This window comes from Juglans microcarpa x Juglans regia, chromosome 7S (assembly GCF_004785595.1).
Source record: "Juglans microcarpa x Juglans regia isolate MS1-56 chromosome 7S, Jm3101_v1.0, whole genome shotgun sequence".
NCBI lineage: Eukaryota > Viridiplantae > Streptophyta > Magnoliopsida > Fagales > Juglandaceae > Juglans > Juglans microcarpa x Juglans regia.
In genome coordinates, this window is record NC_054607.1 from 18,086,625 (window position 1) to 18,106,895 (window position 20,271).

The 20,271-nt window shown below is 35.9% G+C and overlaps 2 protein-coding genes across 9 annotated transcripts; both read left to right on the forward strand.

Annotated features, from left to right (window-relative positions):
* Positions 1-983: 983 nt before the first annotated feature.
* LOC121241018 lies at positions 984-20,008 on the forward strand. Of its 8 annotated transcripts, none has more exons than XM_041138589.1 (12): positions 984-1,272; positions 6,522-6,615; positions 11,592-11,683; positions 14,564-14,967; positions 15,976-16,221; positions 16,329-16,567; positions 16,666-16,875; positions 17,032-17,124; positions 17,217-17,312; positions 17,412-18,012; positions 18,145-18,312; positions 19,697-20,008. In XM_041138589.1, the coding sequence occupies exons 6-10, from the start codon at positions 16,502-16,504 to the stop codon at positions 17,772-17,774; spliced, it is 828 nt and encodes a 275-aa protein (XP_040994523.1). In that variant the 5' UTR covers positions 984-1,272; positions 6,522-6,615; positions 11,592-11,683; positions 14,564-14,967; positions 15,976-16,221; positions 16,329-16,501; the 3' UTR covers positions 17,775-18,012; positions 18,145-18,312; positions 19,697-20,008. The 8 variants fall into 8 exon arrangements, with proteins under 8 accessions (XP_040994523.1, XP_040994524.1, XP_040994522.1 ...); XM_041138590.1 differs by lacking the exon at positions 984-1,272 and adding an exon at positions 5,604-5,743 and having other exon boundaries at positions 17,412-18,038; XM_041138588.1 differs by lacking the exon at positions 984-1,272 and adding an exon at positions 5,604-5,743.
* On the forward strand, positions 2,025-11,288 carry LOC121240884. The gene is made up of 4 exons (XM_041138408.1): positions 2,025-2,039; positions 6,522-6,596; positions 7,892-10,000; positions 10,515-11,288. The coding sequence occupies exons 1-4, from the start codon at positions 2,025-2,027 to the stop codon at positions 11,286-11,288; spliced, it is 2,973 nt and encodes a 990-aa protein (XP_040994342.1).
* Positions 20,009-20,271: the final 263 nt, after the last annotated feature.

The window sequence follows — 20,271 nt, forward strand, 5'->3', positions numbered from 1 at the left end:
ATGAATAATACTTTAGTTATTATTCATTAGTATTATATGTTATTCTAAATTTATAGATTAGTGTTTATCCATTAGTATTACATGTTGATGTTATTATGCATCTTAGTGTTTATAGTATATTATATATACATTAGTATTACATGTTATTATATTTATACATTAGTAATTTAGTGTTACAACTTACATGTAACATGGTAGTAATATTATAAATTTGTAATAGTATAATATTTACATATAGTCATATACTAAACTATTATTATTTATTAGTCAATTTAGTCTATATATTATAGTATAAATATATTATTTAACTAGTATATTATTGAGTTTAACTAACTATATAAGATATAGTTGTATAAAAGTTAAATGATTAATATATAGAAAAACACATATTTTTTATAAAATATGTATAAAATCGGAGGCGGAGTCGGAGGACCAAGTCGGAGGCGGAGGCGGATTGTCGGAGGCGGATCGGAGCGGAGTCGGAGTCGGTTCTTCAATGACTCCGACTCCGACTCCGACTCCGACTTCCAATAGGGAAAAAACTCCGACTCCGACTCCGACTTGTCGGAGTCGGAGCGGACTCGGAGCGGAGTCGGATTGTCGGATTTTTGCTCAGCCCTAATCTACGAGAATTCCTATACACAAACGAATCCAAAATACCAAACTCTATATACGCCTCATTCCAAGACCATCCTTTGACCACAAATCACATGGTATTGTCTAGAAAAATGATAAAAGTAATTTGGTCCACCAATCAACGTACGACAAATATCACCTTCCAAAAGGTTCCCACTACAAGAAATTTAGGATTTTCCCACGATTTCTTCCTCCATGACTACTGCTGGTGGGAAATAGTGGACTTATAGCACAAAACTCTCCCGTCGCAATAACTTTTGCCATATATTACGAGATTTCGTGCGTCGAGTGAAAAACCGTGGAGAAAACCTATTTATAGCGACGAGATTTCGTTCGTGTTAAAAGGTTTTGGAAATTTCTACTTTTGTGCCCCAATACAAGAGCTTTTTTCCACAGAAGGTGTGCATTGCTTCGTTAGATATACTCGCCGAGCCCTCAATTAGAATAACCTAGCGATTTTGCCTTCACCTTGCAACCTCACTGCTGACGGTAGTTTCCTTGCATCGACGGTGGTTTCCTTGCGTCGCCGCCCTTCGACGTCCACTCACTTCGACAGTTGTCGCCCCGTTCAACTTCACTGCCGCCAGTTGCCGCCACTCACGATCTGGGCATTGATTACTGTCAACTCCAGTAAAGGTGCATCCCTCTGTCAAATATTTGCCTATTGATGATTTCTCTTCTCATATCTCTGTCTCTCCCTCTCCCCTTGGTAAATCTCTCGCCTATTGCTACCTCTTCTACGTGTGTGTATCTCTGGTTCATGAGCCCGGTTTCTTCTTCACAGTTTTTCATTGTCTTTGTTTAGCCATGAATATACATAATATTTCTTAAATACTTGCATCCCATTAATTAGGTTCTGATCCCTTGTGAATCCAACTCTTTTAACTCCTACATTCATGTTTTTGCCTTTAAATTTAGAACGTTATGTGCTAAAGATTATTGAGTTATGAATTTTTACCCCTTCAAAGTATGCTCATTTGTTGTTTGTAAAATAGCTTAAATTGATTGGATGCATATATAACCTGATGTGCGAGTATGCTAGGAATTTGAATGTGTGCTCCCAAATTTCATTTTAACAAAAAGAAGGAAAATATGTTAGTGGTCAAAGGCCAAACCATAGCTCTAGCCAGGATGATGATCTTCATTAATTATCAAACTCATTTATCTGCATGATAGTTACTGTGAATCACAAACATAATTATGCACTACAACTCGATTTACGTTCTCATGCATGATAACAATTATTAGCGTTGCTACTGATCAGGTTAATTCGCACTTATGCATGTTCTCATCAAGTAGCCATATAACGTACAAAAGCCTGCAAAGCAGAGCTCTAAAGCCTTTTTAGAAATTATTAATCTTACGAGGATGGTGTTATATATTGAATAATGGAAACTGGAAAGGTACCAAAATAGAATTAACAGTAGGAGGACAAACTGATGATATATAGGGACAGCATTGTCGATCCTTGGGAGAGCAAATGTTAATCCAGAAAAAGCAGGACGCGCTCCAAAAATCATCAGTATCTTGGCTTAAACTGTAAATTTATAAGTTTGCAAAATAATAATAGATTGGGTTGAGGAAGAAGAAGATAAAAAAAAGTAGTTGAACATGCTTTTCATGTAATTAGAAAAATTTATCTCAAAGTTATATTTTGAGCTACCCCACCCACCAAAACCAAAACTTACATGTCACTTACAGTTGCTTATTAATCATAGTTTCTGATTAGAAATTTATTAGACCAACTATCATTTCAATGGACTTTGTCTCTATCTCGTTGACTATGTTCTTCCTACTGTTTTCTCTACCTCTTGGTTTTCTGTGGCTGTGGTATGGTAGTGGAAACATGTACTGCTGCAAAATGGTTGTGGCTTATAAGAATAAAGTCCACCTGTAATCTGTGCTCATACCTTTGTTTTTCTGTCTAAACCTGGAATCCGTGCCTATGGGTAAGCTAGTAATCTCTCTCTCTCTCTGATTCTATATACATGTATATATATATATATATTTCTGGGTTTTAGAGAAGTGTACATAACTTGTAAATATGGTCTAATTAGCTATAAATTTCAGTATTTATAGACTTACTAATTTGTTCATGTATTATGAAGGAGGGAGTTAGGAGATAAACTTCTCTGCAATTTTAAGGATGAAGATGAAATAAGACATTATTTCATCCAGTATATATAAATTCTGATGTTGGTGTTTAGTCTCTGCAATTCAGTGAGTGTTCTCTATCTGGCATGCCTGGTGTTTATACAGTATATTGCATGCAGTTGCTACAAGGCTTCCAGTAAATATGCTATCAAATAGCAAAACAGACTGGACAACATACAATAATAGAAAGAATGAAATGCTAGCCCTTAATGTTAAACCAATAAAGTCTTGTACAAATACCTTCGCAATGATAAAACAAAGGTGTCCATATAGTGAAATCCGCAAGTTTCAATAAAGTAGTAATATATGAATGAATAAGGTTTTCAAACCTTATTCATTTCAAAGGTACTTAATATATGTATTTATTGGAGAGTGAGAGTTGGTTGAGTATAACCAACTCTATGTAGGAAATACAAACATCATCACCTTTAAATGCATCATGATTCATGATGCAAAGAATAAGTAGAATCATGATGTATTTTAACCACAACACCACCACTGTTAGCCTCAGAGACGAATGGTATGCTGGTCTAAAACCTTGAGGAGATTCTGGAAGTATGGCTAGAAACGAGTAGAAATAAAATCTCCAAGTTTTTTAGCATGCAATTATAATTAACGCAAGTAACCAAGCCGTCAGATCAGAAGAATAAAGTGTTATCCTTGGGGAAACATTGGAGATTACTAAATTAACATAAAGCGTAGTATTTATGTATAAAGGGTTGGGTTGGGTTTTAAAACTTCTCTACAGAGGGATAAGAAAGTGTAAAGAGGGATTTATGAGGTGGGAAAAAACAAAACTGGAGTTTAGCACAAGGAATTGACAAAACCAGCAGATAATGAATTTTGTGTGATATAACTTCATGACTCAAACACTAGAAAAATCTGAAGACTTCCCATGAACGTGCCGAAGCATGTGGCCGGTCTTCATCTTTGTGAGAGAGACATATATATCAACCTAGCTAGCTAACTAGCTCGATCCCTAGCAGAATTCCAAAACACAAGTGCCATGAAACAACGTTATTCACATACCTTTTCATGCATGTACTAGAATGACTCCAAGTGGTCTGTAGTAACATGTCAAGTATTACTTGCCAAAAAGTAATGTCAAAAAATAACTTGGAGCATTCAGCTTCTGATATCAACGTAGTAATTTTAGTTGCTAGTAGAGAAGAAAGGTATACCGTTTGCTCCATGTGTGAGAATCATTAGTTAAAGTTAGGCTTTAGAAATTAGGGTGCTCACTTGAAATTGGGCTGCTGTATATCAGGGGTTCCTGAGAACTTTGGCAACCATATTTGCCATTATCAACATGATTATTAAAATTTGTTTAAACTAATTAATCATACTATGTAAAGTAATCAAAGAAACTCCATGAGAAGGTTTAGTGAAAAAAGATAGCTTTCTCATGAAGTGTCCTTTAATGTTTATGAATGTTGACCAAGGCAAATAAGAGACCTTTCTGTAAATCTTTTAGGGGTCTGCAATATCAAAACATCTAAGTGCATGGATATATGGCTTTGGCATTGATTTTTGGATAGGAAAAATAGGGCTTATATAAAAAGTGAACATTGTCTATCTTGCTTATACATTTGAGTTTAGAGTGTACCGGTTTTTTCCTAAAGGTTCTTCATTACTGTCTAAGAAACATTCTCCGGGACTGTAGGTGTAAACTGTTCTCAAGCATTCAGGAATGGCCCCTATTCACCTATCTCAATGCAACTTCAGTTATGTTATGGAATATAATTGTAATTCGATTGGTCCATGAAAGAGCTGCTCTTAGATTCATAACTTCCTACAAACCTCTATCAAAAAGCATTTATGATTGGTGTGGTCGGTTAGTGCTCTCGGTTATGATATAGAACTAGAATGGTAATTATATTGGTCCATGAAAAGTAGTATCACGTCACTTTTACAAGGTTTAATCCACTAGCCAATGTTGACTCTAATCTTCCTATCTCTGGCAACTCAAAACTTCATGTTGTGATCAAGATTTCGGAATTATGGTAATTAACAATTTGCTGGCCAGTTTTGAGCTCTAAGTGATAGCATCTCACTAGCTAACAATAGTAATCACTTAAAAATAACAATAGTAATTATTTCATAACACATGATATTAAGCTATACTAAATTGCAATCTAATGACCTGCATTGCATTTTTAAATGATTTTTTTAAATCATTGACCAATGCCCTGGGTATGAATCTATTTAACTGTTATATGCTGTCATTGTTGTATGTCATATTTGCAACTGTCTATGGATTATCATCTTCTATGCACACCTGCGTATGCAGACATGTTCTGGGCTTATTTCTGCCCATGGAAAATTGGGATAAATGTAAACTGAAAAAATTGGTATCTCAGTTTGCCAAAATGTATGAAAAGTCAATATGTTTACAAATATTTGATCATGATTTGTATTTAATGTAAGGAAAAATGAGGAAAATATATATAATCTTTTAAATGATTGGTATATAAATAAAATATAGCAAACAGTGAAAGACTATGCAGCATGCATGCTATCATAGTTTGTGAGATTACAATGTGATGCTAGTTTGCTAATTCACTGGAAGAGAAATGCACATAGTGATTATACAATGTCAAAATATTTATATTTATATTTTCTACTAAGGTGTTTCTAATGTCTTCATTTCTATTGGAGTAGCACCCCTTTGTTTCTAGTGTGGATGGTATGGCTAGCATATTGGGATGCTAGCCATAGTCTCTTTGCTCATGAATTTTAATATAATAACTTGCATTGCATTTTTAAAGTCATGATCTTTTTCTATAAGCAAAATTTACTTAAGATGATGACAATGCATTGTCTCAATATTGATTGGGAAAACAGAGTATATATGGTTTTGCCCCTACTGATTTCCTTTCTACTTCAAATGGTAGGAACTCTTTAACTCATAAACCAAAGTGTCAATTGATTTTTGCCATTCAGGTCACAAAAGGTATAATGTTTTGAAGTAGGGAGTCACCTTTTTACTTGTTTTGTTTACTTCCATCATGCTTTGTGTGTTTATGGCCGTGTATTACTGTTTTTTCTTCGCCTTCTCAATCGATATTTATAATTCTTAATTTTGATTCCCTGGTTGCTAGTGCCATTTTCTACTGATGGTTTTTGTCATGCAATTATATTGCACTTGATGAATATGTACGGGGGTGGGATTTGCTTCATTTTGGTGGTTGAAAGTGAAGAATCATTATCTTGCATGAACACAACTAGTGATTTTCTTGGATCTTATATCTAGTACTCCTCGTAACTTCTTCATTTTCAATATGTTCTGTATGTAATTTTTACTAGGACAACATTTTCTAAGAATCCACGGTCATAAGTGATAAGTTATGAGATAAAATTTCTGGAATAACATCCATTTTTCGTAGTAAATTAAAAAATGATCCACGTACATCATTTTGTTTTTCTTATTTTTCTTCACACATCTTCAAGTGAATATGCATTGTGTGCACCTTGAGCCACATGGAGTTATTAAGTTGGCTCTTAATCCATTTGAAGAACTCTTCGATGAGGATGACTCCTTCCTTTGAACTGGATTCACAAGACAGGCTGGATCGGTCCATTTTAGGATGACCTGAGGATGTGTCTAGCCATATTTGTGCAATCTCTCAAAAGAATTAGTCCCAGTGGGAGCTTTTTGTGCTAGCTTCATATTGGGAGAATGACTTATAGATATTTGCCATTTTTTTAATATGATAATTGATGTCTTGCAGATTGGGCAAGAAACAGAGACTGAAGTACTAGTTTCAGGCACAGGATTAGGTGGAAATCCTACCAGAAAGGCGCAAGTTGGGAAAAGCTAAGAGGGTTAGTTCATTCTTTTCTTTTGTTTCTTTTGATACTTTAACATATTCTTTTTTGAGCCAGAACATATAATTTGGATGTGTATTATATTTTTTCTGTATTCTTTTTGAGGCATTTTTTTTTTTTCATGAAACACATTTTGCGGCAACTAAAATTACCACTACCTATCCCCAAGTAGCTTGAGTGTTGAAATTCTGATGACCCTCTCTTCCAAACTCACATTCACACGATATATCATGTGAATGTGTTGAATAATTAAAGTAGTGTTGTTCTCAATACATCAAGCTTGGACAGAATACAGTTTGCTGTGTAAATTACTTTAGTGTTTTGTTGAGGTTGTAATTTTAATTAATGCAACGAAAACCTCTACCAAGCTGGTCCCTCTAGACTTTAATGCATGGTTCCCAACCCTTGGGAATCCGCTTGGGAATATAAATCTCTTGATGCATTATTAATAATTATAATTTATATAAATGTACACTTCATATTTACAGCTTGCTGCATGCAGTTTTTTTGAACTCATTGTAACTTTGCACTAATATATATACATATATATATATATATGTACCTAGAAATGACCAATAATATCATGTATAAAGCAGAATCTGTTCTTAATTCTCTTAAGAATAGTGTTGCTCGTATATATTCTCTTAATTTCTTTGTGTTGCTCATACATAGGGTCTTTTTTACTAGGACCATATATATATATATATATGGTGTATGGAAATTACTAGGAAAGTAGATAGTAATTGTTGAATTCATTGACAAAGGGTCTTTTTTTTTCCATATAAGAATTAATTGACCATAGTTCAATTCAAAATTATATATAAATAGCTGGAACTAGACTTTTGGGCATATCATCAAGAGACACCCTGCAATCATAACACTACTTACCCAGCTGGCCTAGATGCCGCCCTTGAAATAGTTTTTTACCTTTCATACTCTGGTGAGGACCTTCAACTAGTTTCGTGATAACCCATTACAAACTTTCATACAGTTAATAGTCTACCAAGAATTTCCTCATATCCTTATTAATGTGTACAATTCCATGTAACTCAACCAGATGGATAAGGCTTGGATGCATATTGAAGATAGATTACGTTCCAATGAATACGCAAATGGCGTTAAACAATTCATAGATATAGCGAAGGCCCATGCACCGGGTAGAGAATGCATCAGGTGTCCATGTAGGAGATGCCGAAATCGAACTTTCCATCATATTGCTATGGTTGAGGATCACTTGTTCATTGTAGGTATTGATACATCTTATACGGAATAGATATTCCATGGCGAGGAGGAAACTTTGCCAGACGCCACATTTTCTAACGAAGATGGTGATGATGCCTATAACTACAATGACTACATTGATGATGTAGACGAGATTTTAGATGACATCTGTGTTGGGTCCTTTATGGATAATTCTGGTAGAACAGAATTGCACTCAGACGCAGGGCCTTCACGACACACCTCTGGTACTCCAATACACCCTAACTTTGACGAGCTGCTAGACAATGCAAGAAAGCCACTTTATCCAACCTGCACAGAGTTCTCAAAACTATCATTCATAGTCAAGTTGCTTCACATAAAGACAGTTGGTGGTTGGACTGTGAAGTCATTTGACATGGTTATAGAGCTTTTGCAAGCAGCATTTCCTGATGCTCAGTTTCCTGCCTCATATAACGAGGCTCGCCACTTACAACGTGGTTTGGGCTTTAGTTACACAAAGATACATGTATGCCCAAATGATTGTGCCTTGTTTTGGAAGGATCATGCTGATAAAGATCAGTGCCCTATATGTAATGCATCTAGGTGGGCCTCAAACACAACTAACCAACAAAGAATACCCCAAAAAGTCCTCCGCTATTTTCCTTTGAAGCCACGGTTGCAAAGGCTGTTTATATCAAAGAAGACTGCCCAAGCCATGAGATGGCATGTAGAAGAGCGTGTTGATGATCCCAACTTCATGAGACATCTGGCTAATTCTAGGGTATGGAAAGACTTCGATAACAAATATGATTGGTTTGCCCAAGATCCTCGTAATGTCAGACTTGGTCTAGCGAGTGATGGGTTCAACCCATTCAATAACATGAGCAAACCGTACAGCATTTGGCCAGTGCTACTTGTGCCTTACAACTTGCCCCCTTGGTCATGCATGAAAGATCCATATTTGATGATGTCATTGTTAATCCCTGGACCAAAGGCACTGGGAAATGATATTGACGTGTTCCTGCGTCCCCTAATAGATGAGTTGACAGAATTATGGGAAGAGGGAATTCGTACATATGATTCATACAAACGAGAATCGTTTCAGTTAAGGGCAACGTTGCTCTGGACCATCAATGACTTTCCTGCATATGCAAATCTTTCAGGCTGGAGCACAAAGGGTAAGATGGCATTCCCTACATGTAACTTAGAAATAGATTCACTATGGCATGTGCATGGTCGAAAACATTGTTATATGGGTCATCGTCGGTGGTTGGTGCCAGATCACAGTTGGAGAAGGAAAAAAAATGCTTTTAATGGTAAGGAGGAACACCGTCTCCAACCTAAAATGAAAGCGGGACAAGCTTTAATGGAGCAATTACATGAGGTCTCAAACGTGCAGGTTGGTAAATCAACAAAGAAGAGGAAACGTATGCCCAATGAACTTAATTGGACAAAAAAATGTATCTTCTTTGAGCTTCCTTACTGGTTAGATTTGGGATTGCGACATAACTTGGACGTCATGCATATTGAAAAAACTATTTGTGATTCAATCCTAGGAACCTTGATGAATATTGAAGGCAAAAGTAAGGACACTACCAATGCGCGTAGGGATTTGGAAGATCTTGGACTAAGAAAAGAATTACATTTACAGCATGATGGTAATCATACTTCTATGAGTCTTGCATGTTATATGTTAAATGTAACTAAGCGAAAGAGTTTTTGTGCACGTCTTTCAGAAGTCAAATTTCTGGATGGTTTTGCCTCAAATATTGCCCGGTGTGTCAACATTACTGAAGGAAAAATCATGGGGATGAAGAGCCATGATTGTCATATCTTTATGCAATATTTATTGCCAGTTGTTATTGGTGGGTACCTACGACCCGATATTAGGGGAGCTTTAATCGAGTTCTGCTCATTTTTCAAAGAATTATGTTCACGAACACTAGACATAACAGTGTTGGAACGGCTTCAAGCTAATATCCCCATCATTCTTTGCAAATTAGAAATGATATTCCCACCTGCATTTTTCGATATCATGGTGCATCTTGCCATTCATCTGCCAGATGAGGCATTGCTAGCAGGACCTATTCAGTACAGGTGGATGTACCCTTTCGAGAGGTATCTGGGTAAGTTCAAGCGATATGTCCGCAACAGAGCCCGTCCAGAAGGCTCAATTGCTGAGGTATATGTTCATGTCGAGTGCCTGACGTTTTGCTCTATGTACCTTAATGATATCGAGACTAGATACAACCGAGAGGAACGGAACATTGACTTGGTTGGGCAAACCTCTTGAGAGGCAAGTTTATCGGTTTTCTCCCAAAAGGTGCGCCCGTTAGGGGCAGCAAGAATGGAAAAATTACCCGATGCACTTTTTTCCAAGGCCGAGTGGTACGTCCTTAATAATTGCGCAGAGATTGAGGACTATATAGAGTAAGTGCACCCTCTATATCCAATTCAGCATTTTATTTTGTTTTATTGTGATTGGATAACTTATTAATGCATATAGTTTTTGTAGTGACCACTATAACAAAATGAAAGAAGAGGACCCCAATAACATTGAGCGTAGGCACCAAAGTCAATTCCCAACGTGGTTCAGAACACGCGTAAGATTTCCCTTTTTCACTTATAAACATATCCCTTTATAGAACCTTCGAATTTCTTCCTTAATGTTCTCCTTTGTCAAATATCCATGTTAGATTGCCGAGTTGCATGCGAAGACTCCCCTTGAGGTGACCGATGACATATATGCATTAGCATGTGGTCCAGATCCACTAGTTGCATCATATGCTGGCTGTATAATGAATGGAATTCGGTTTCACACGAATGATCTCGAAGGGCGTCGCTGCACCCAAAACAGTGGGGTTGTTGTTCATGCCGACCATGAAGGATTGCCAATTGACTTCTACGGTGTGTTGCAGGACATCATAGAATTACGCTATATGGGTTGGCGTAAGTATTTTTTGTTTAAATGTGATTGGTGTGACATTGGCGACACAAGAAGGGGGATACACATTGGGGATCACTTCACGAGTGTCAACACTTCTAGGCAATGGTATAAAGATGAGCCTTTCGCTCTAGCATGCCAAGCGTTGCAAATGTTTTACATAAAAGACCCGACTTTGAGGGGAAGTTGGCACGCGGTACACAAGATAACAAATAGGAATATTTACAATATTCCCCACAAGACCTCGGACTTGCATGAACTTGATGATGAATTGCACGTTGTTGAAACAGAAGACGATAGTGACACTGATGTTAGGAACTATGGTAATGTTAATGAAACTAACCCAGGCATGCTCAATCCATTGACCCGAGTAAATGAAGACCACTTGCCCGTTGATCCATCAACATTGTCACCAGAGCAATTGGCTGAAGAAAGTGCCGATGAGGCCTTCACTAATGATGAAAACATTAACAGCGTGTTTTGGATGGAGAACATAGATGAGGGGGATGGCGATGGTACTGAATAAAAACCTCATTTTCATTATTATAGAGATTGTTTCTGATGGTTGTTCTTATCCTATTTTAATGATAATGGTTTCTCTAATTATATATAATGTTAATCACTTCTACATAACTATTTCGCTTATTAAATGTTGTGCCCGACTTTCAATTCCACCATACATGCAATTAGATGCATGAGGATTTCATATACATGATATGTTTTTTAGTCATTCAGTTATAGTACTATTAATTCACCATTAAGAGGGTATATATTTACTCTGGGATTTATATTGCTGACTGACTTGGTTTCTGTTTTCATCTATTTGCAGACAGCGCGTGACTTTACTCATTGGGAGATCATCTCCACACTTCAAGAAAGCATGTGTGAAGGCATTATTTTGATATAACGTGGCCACTGTCTGTATGCTTTCTTTACTTTGACTTGCAATGCTGAAAATTGGTTCTCAACTACCACTGTTCCTTTTGATATTCAGAATGTTTCCAAGATACAAAAGCCTTGCATTTTAGAAACCCAACGAACTTAACTGAATTTAAATTATTAAAAATTCCAACCATCACATTCTTTTAACAATTAATGTCTTTTACACGAGTAAAAGGGGAGCAGCCCAATACACATGATTTATACAACTAAATGTATCAGTCACTACAACCTATCATCCAATCACATAAGACCACCTAAATTCAAGTAATGAATTTAGTAAGATACAGATGATAGTGCTGGTAGTTGGAAAAAACTGAATATGATACAACAAAAGAATGGACTAATGATGCAACTTTATAATACTGACAAGGGAAGACAGATGCGTACAATTGTTTGGTGCTTTAGCTGAATGTTAGTTTGCTTGAAATCTAGTCATGAATGGCAGTTAAATACAGTAAGGTATGGGGAGATGGACCACATCGAACAGTCCATACAAGTAGTTTATTCACTCATTAACAAATTGAAAGCACTAGGAAAATTACAAAATGGAGTCACTATTCAAATTGTGAATAGTATAATATTGTGCTTTGGGTCTAAAATATACATGGTCGAATCAGACATGGTAATTTTTTTTTTTTTTAGATATTGGTGTGGATTTTTCGTAGACCATCTAGTATCTTCTCAAATTCTTACATGAATCCAATGTAGACAATTCTCAATATTATGGTTTACATGGAAAGATTTAGTTGTCACATCTAGCTCAAAGAAATAGAATAGCTCCTGAAAATATTCACCATTCTGGTACATAGAAACAATTGTTTGGGTTGGAGGACAGTTGCTTAACGTTAATTACAAATCCACACCATTGCAAATGCAGCAAGTGGTGGTAAGCTAAATTTCAAACTGTCCTTACCACCATTTTTCAGACCCAATGGTTGCACAAATTGTGAAGCCAGAGTGTTAAATGAATGGATACGACATGAATGACACATGGTTTGAGGAAGCATTTAAATACATATGAAGTGTCTAAACTTACCACTTAAAATGGTATGGGTATCTCGATGATGGGATATTTAAATGTGAGTATAGGTCTATTTGCTTTCCAGGTGCAAACAGAGGTGGCCAATGTGTATGTCACCCAATGAACAGGGGAAATACTCAAAATTTACTGATTGCCATATATAAACAGTTTGTTGCCAACCTTACGAATTCTCACATATATACTCAAATTTTAATGTTTAACTTGAAAAATAAAGAGTGACATTGAAGTTTAATCTACTTCCATACACAATTTGTACTTTGTGGGGAATTGATGTCAGCCATGTAATACCATTTTTATTGCTACATTGGGCTTCTATGATGACCTATACGTTTCTGTAATTAAGAGAGATGCAGCCACTCAATGGGAATATAGAATGTCTAACTCTGTTTCTATAGTATCAAAGCAAAGACACATTCATGGATAAGGCTTTTGATATGGAAAGTTTTATACATGGAAAGTTCAAGTATTAAAGCAATGGTGATACACTTTTCATATTGTACTTGATGTATGGAAGGTTTGATGCCTATGCTATTTAGGAAATTATATATTCACCAACTTTGTCAAAGCAAAAGCCAAGTATAAGGTGGATTTGGAATATAAATATCTGGAAATGTACATGCTTAGATCAAATAAAGAATTGGAAGTGTGTATTCGTTGCATGAAAAAGTTTATTTTGAGTAGATGGTTTTTTTTCTTTATTTTCCACTCATAATTGCATAAAAGGTGATGAACGGGACATGTTAAAAGGAAGGTGATCGGGACAGGTAAGAGGCCACCAACGACGACATTCGAATCAGCATACACAAATAACTCTCTAAACCCAAGCGAATGACACCATCGTAACCCATCAAGTAAAGCATAACAACTCTGCAATTGTGTTCGTTGCTTGGCATGTACTAAAATTAACAAAATCCTGCCAAGAATCTTCCCAGGTAATCAAAATTGGAAGAACCCCTTGAAGCCATATATGTTTGGGGTACAAATCTAATTCACCGATAATCGTTTTGCCACACAAAAAGACTATTTATATAATCTATAATGAGAAAAAATTATAAATGTTTTTCGTAGACATAAGTAGCTTGTGTTTATGAATTTAATAAAAGTCTAGTGTAATTTATTCAATATAACATATATACTAGCGTTTTATACTTTACACACTAAGACATCAACAAAATCCTTTTATTGTAACTGTAACACGATTAAAAAGCTAATGTAGATGAATGAGTAAAAGGCCTCCCCATCAATTGATTTTTTAATTGCATTTTGCTTTCTATCATATACTAACATGTGTACCAAATAATGCCAGTTGTCTTCATTTCTTACATTATCAAATTAAGTAGTTCTAGTGATATGAGGGTTAAAATACTTAATTCACAGTTGGCCCAGCCCATAGTTTGGACACAAAGATATATGTTGGGCAGAGAACACCAATTTATATCAACGTGCATTTTATAGGAATGTTTTCATAATTTTTAATTGCATGGTGCTTTCCATCATATACTAACATGTGGGCCAAATAACGCCAGCTGTCTCCATTTCTCACATTATCAAATTAAAGTAGTTCTTGTTTCTAAAAGTTTTAAAATACTTAATTCAAAGTTGGCCCAGACTATAGTTTGGACACAAAGATATATGTTGGGCAGAGAACACCAATTCATATCAACGTGCATTTTATAGGAATGTTTTCATATTTTTTAATTGCATGGTGCTTTCTATCATATACTAACATGTGTACCAAATAACGCCAGCTGTCTTCATTTCTCACAATATCAAATTAAAGTAGTTCTTGTGCTTTAATGTTAATATACAATTCACAGTTTTTTCCAGCCCCTAACAAGACCTCTGATGACCCATGTGCATCGCAGAAAAGGTGAGATATGACCACATACATGCTTGGTTTCAGAGGCATACGCGGGAAAGTAATATTTGGAAGAGGCGCGATTTTAAAGCCTGGAGAGTGGGTGAACTGGTGCCAGTCTATGACCTCGGAAGTGACAGGAGTTGTACATCAGTATTTCGTGGGTTCTAAAGGCCAGTTCATGTCGACTGCTCTGGGTTCCAGATTAAGACTGACTGATTAAGCAAGGAGATTTAGAATCCAGGGTTCTGAATCAGAAGACCAAACTCCAAGTACGCACACCACAGTTTCTGAACATACTGGAGTCCCACCACACTTGTTCACCTATTTGGCTGAAGAACTAACCAACTCAGACAATAAAAGGTACAGCTTTTTTGTAACCCTAGAATAATATTCTTGACTTCAATGAGCAAAGACACTCTCTTCATGGTATTTCTGTGTGATATAACAATGGCAAAAATCTGGAAAATTTCCAGAGGCATATACTTTGCTAAATTTTCTGAATATTGACTGTAAAGACTAATTTTTCATAATGGTATGAATTTTGACAGATATTGAGGTATGTAATAATGTATACTGGGGTTTGCATATAAGGAATAATTAGAAGAAGATAGTACATATAATTTACAGAAAGTTGTCATTGTTAACATAGAAGTACCTTCTATGCACTTCAACCAAGTTGCTAAGTGTATGTGAACCCAGGGAGCAGCATCATACCCTCTGGATGGTGTGTTGCAGTCTCTCTCATTTTTACTTTAGGTTTTTGTCTCAAAGTGGAGGACAAACAGATTAGATATTTATGTTTTCACATCCTTTAAATGTGATAAGTCATCTGATTTTAACAAGAGAACAGATTGTGATAACTCCAAAGTTTTTAAAATTCACTTCATTTGATGAAGAAGCCAGAATGTTATGAATATTGTGATTATACAATGTGCATGGATTGGGTTGAGCATAAGTTGAAGTAAGAGTGTTCAATGGATTTGCATGTGATAAGTGCGTATTAATTGGTGAATAATGAACATTAGGTATATTTATGCCATCTACTCCTAAGATGGCATGTCATTACCAATTATTCAAAATAGATGACATGAGGTGTGTTAGAGCTCTGGAAAATTTGAAAGAATGTTATGGGTTTTTGGTGAACACGTGACTTTATGTTGAATTTTCAATATCTTTTGTAACCTGAGGAAGCCATGTATATTTTCACACACATTCACACAGTGATGTTAACTTACATAATGATGTTGATGGGGAATTAGGAGTAGATAGTACTTATGAAAACGCTAACACAACTAGGACTAGTGTTGATAACTAGTCATACGTGGTTATGTTATGGGTTCCATGTTGGTTGTTGTATTGTAATTACAGGAAATACAACAATGGTGATTAGAGGCAAAAGAGGTCGGGGTCTTCAACACAGACGTCCACTAATTGTCACATCAAGCCCTATTGACGAAGTTCCAGAGTTGGTGCCTCCAACAAGGAGCCTAAGAGATGAGGAAGATCCCATAGTTGATGCCTCAACTGAAGCAGTACCAGAGGTGGGTGTAGAAGAGTCCAATCATGATGTACAACATGATGACAATGAGGGGGATAACATCACAGACTTGGCAGGTAGCTAGTATGATGTTCAGCTTTGGTAATTTTGACTAGTTTTTCTGTTTAGAATCCTTAGCCATGATTCTATAACATTAACAAGTTTATTAATGTCGTTAATACAGTTCCACCCATTAAAAAACGAGGCCGAGGGCCTGCGAAGGGTACATCATTTGAAAGGTTGAGAAAGTTTGGTAAGATCCCTTTAAACATAAAGGATGGGCATAGGGGTCCATCATGTGAAAATGCCACTATATTCAGTAGTTGAGTGAGCTGGATTATAAGAGTACATGCTGAAATGCGGCATGCTAGTTGGAGTGTGGTAGACAACAAGGAGAAGCATGAGCTCATCAATCGTGTTAGAGTAGGGGTTTTATATATATATAAATGATTTTTATTTATGATTATGCATGTGATTTTTGGAGTGACAACATGTATGTGAACTTGTACAATGCTTTGCAGGGTGATTTTATCTTGGATTGGTCAAAAGACAATCATCGAGAGGCTGTAGTAAACACACTCGCTGATAGGTACAATGCGTACCATTATGAACTACACAAGCATTACCTTAAATATGCATCGCATGAGGAGGCAGTAGCTGGTCGAAGATCGTCGGTGGAACCACATGTTTGGGAGTGGCTATGTGATAGGTGGGCTAGCGGGAAATTTAAGGTTACTATGGATAGTGTTATATTCATGTTGGGAAAACATGGATATTGTGTGTTTATTTTTCCTCTTTTAGGTGTCATCTATATATATTGTGTGTTTTCTTGAGGCATTGTTTCTGGTGTGTAAGTGCATGACTATAAATCTCTGGAATTCTTTCAGGAGCAGTCTCGTAGAAACACAAATAATAGGAAAAAACAGAAGGTCAAACATACTGGTGGGAGGAAATCTTTTGTCAGGATTATGGAAGAGAATGTAAGATATATAGTAAATAAAGTAAGTGTTTTAAATGATTTTCTGTCCATACAATACTTTTGAACCTTAATTAACATAAATTGTAAATGAAGGGTGAGGAGGCACCGAATATGATTGCCTTTTACAAAGAAACACATTGGTCTAAGGAGAAGGGGAAATTCATCAATGCAGCAAGTGAACACAATTATGTGAGTTAGCTGATACAAAACTGGATGATTTCTAATTATTTACTTCGAACATGCATGGCTGACCTGCATGCACTGATGTTTTTCTTTATGAAATTTCAGAATCTGATGGTAGAGAGGTTGAATGAGAAAGAGACTGAAGAGGCTCAGGATACTGATGTTGCTGCTGATGTTTTCAAAGAGGTCTTAGGGTATAAATCTGGCTATGCACAAGGGCAGGGCCACTCAGTCATTCCTGAGCCCTCCCCTTTTATGCAAAAAAATAAGGCATTTAAACGATTGGCCGAGGAGAATGTAAGAAACAAGACTTTTGCAAACATTTACAAGACTCAACTAGAGTCAATTTTGGGTGATATGGCTGATCTGCGCAAACAGTTTTCTGAGCATGAAAAACAACTAAACATGATAAACTCACAGTTGGAGTCAAATAGAGAGTCTCAAGAAGAGGCTCCAGGAGATGCTTAGGCATCTCTCATATGGTTGGGATTTTTTGAGTGTTGGGGACTTTTGTGTTTTTTTTCCCCCTATGGAAATGGCAGTTAGTTAAATGTCAATGGTTAAGAAGGAGATTGTGGGCAGGTTGGGGTGTTTTGATATAAAGTGTGGGAGGTGGTTATATAAGTAGGCTTTTTTTTTTGCCATCATAACCTGGTAATGTAATGGAAGTTGCTGCATGCAAACGTTTCGTGATGGTATGCATCAGGTAATGGTTTTTACCCAACAATATCAGTGAGTATCTTCTCATATACAATGATAATTATGATTTGTAGGATTAAATATATTTTTTTATGTGTGGGATGGGTTGACAATGATCAAGTTTTGTTTTTTTATACAGGGATATTGCTGCATGCATGTAGGTAGCTGCATATACTGAATGGTTCCAACAGTGCACAGTTCTGTAAGTATATGACAACCCTTGCATCACAGTTGAACATGACCTCGACAGTTCACAAAGAGAAGTGAAAAATAGAACTGGATAGGAGCTCCAGATCCAGTACTAATGGTATATGCTTAATTTATCTGTGCTACTGTTTATTAGTACTGGACCACTTAGTGCATGATGTTAGCATATGGAAATTGGGAATGTACCACATATTTGTTTAAAGTAGATTGGATTTTGGTATTGACTGGTGTATTGAAAGAATAAGTAATTCTTAATTAATAGGTGGTTCTGATGTTGGTGGAAGATAAGAGTCAATTTTTGTAGTAAAAGTACTTGACGCAGTTCCCTTTTTAACATGGTGTGTATAGTATGTCAATTTTACAGCAATATACATTTTCGAGTTATATATAGGTAATCGAAACAAGAAAGGAAAAAAATTATAAAGTCATGAACTTAAGAGGGATTTGCTTTCAATATTTAAAATGAGGATTGGAAGAGAAGCAAGTCTGGTCTTCCACGTGTACAGGAAAACAGAGGTGAATTCCATGATGGCCTTGCTACATGGAATACTGCTAGTATGTAATAATGTATAGTTTTTGGAATGGGATGTGGTTGCTTCATATTATATATTGAAGCTGTCATGCAACTTCATTGTTCACATATGAAGTACTTTTATGTCATATTTCATACATGATTGATGCTGGTGACAATATATAATATATTGTTCATATATTGGCTAAACATGTGGTCAACAATTTCTGCCCAGCCAAATGGTGTTCGTACAGCAATACCTCTTGATTTTTTTATGATCTTGTTTAGCACTCGTAAATGCAGTTTGGTCATTCTACAATGACCATAGGCATTTATCTAGCTTTAAGTCAGCCTCTCTATTTTGAAATGTGATAATCAATGATTTGTTGTTCTAATTTGAGATTGAAAACCAAACCTCAAGTTGAAAATGGGCTAATATCCCTAGAACCATTGTATGATAAACATACTTGAATTCTTTTCGCAATAATATTTTGAGTATGATCAAGTATTTATGTTTTTGTTCTATATACAGAGTCATAATTTGGATTTTTTGTCAACAATATAGAGCATACTGAGATATATATATATATATATATATATATTTATATATGCCATCTAATGTGGAAGACTTCATTATTGTATACTAATAATGAAGGAGGTGAAAACAGAATGTGCTATTGATATATTAGGTTCCAGCTAGGGAAATAATAAGAATTGGCATACTTATTATTTTTATAGATCATGTTGGACAATTTATATATTGCTGCAAGTATATATACTATTGCCAGCTTGCTAGAGGATTTTACAATGGTTAATCCGTGGGTTTAATATTGTAGATGCTAACAGTATATTAAGGGATTCTTACTCAGATCACTGTCAGGAACTAATTCCTTGTAGTGTACATGTAATGGTTTTTTGGTTGAGGCAAGAGGTTGATGTGATGATAACATCATGTATGCTATCTGTTGGACAGGTCTTCTTTATTCACAATATACGGGAATCTGATCCTGATATAGAGGCTGCATTGGTACATGTGGATGAGTGCAATGGAGATATGGGGAGATTTAATTTGGAGAAAAGTTCATCAAATGGATATATGTAGACAAGTTCATATAGTTGTTTTATGGGCTATATATACAATAGTTGTAACAATCAAGCTGATGACCCTGTCTTGTCCCTCCCACACAGTGAACATTGATGTATTTCCATTTCCTTAAATGGACAGTATTCAAGTGGTGAATTAACTTATATATATATATATATGAACAGTACCTGATATTTTATATGACTGTGAGTGTATTCACTTTTAATTTTGCCATGTATCTCAACTAGAGTGAATAAATTGGGTATATTAATTAATTATAATTTCCAAATTTCAGGCAAAAATTTAGACAAATTTTAATTATTGTCTACGGTCCCAGCTTGTTGGTTTTCAAACTTTTTCCCAAGAGGTAGCAATCATGGCAAAAAACCCAATGTTATTGCGACAGGATTCCTCCATGGCAAATAACACAATTGCCACGCCACGACCTCATGGTGATTATACAT

Bases quoted from the DNA above. Each gene is read 5' to 3' on its own strand.
- LOC121240884 (XM_041138408.1), top strand. The intron at 6,597-7,891 runs GTTGGGAAAAGC...TATACGGAATAG, and splicing joins ATCCTACCAGAAAGGCGCAA to ATATTCCATGGCGAGGAGGA. The intron at 10,001-10,514 runs GTATATGTTCAT...TATCCATGTTAG, and splicing joins CAGAAGGCTCAATTGCTGAG to ATTGCCGAGTTGCATGCGAA.
- LOC121241018 (XM_041138589.1), top strand. From the start codon at position 16,502: ATGCGGCATGCTAGTTGGAGTGTGGTAGACAACAAGGAGAAGCATGAG. The intron at 16,568-16,665 runs GTAGGGGTTTTA...AATGCTTTGCAG, and splicing joins AGCTCATCAATCGTGTTAGA to GGTGATTTTATCTTGGATTG. The intron at 17,125-17,216 runs GTAAGATATATA...TTGTAAATGAAG, and splicing joins TCAGGATTATGGAAGAGAAT to GGTGAGGAGGCACCGAATAT.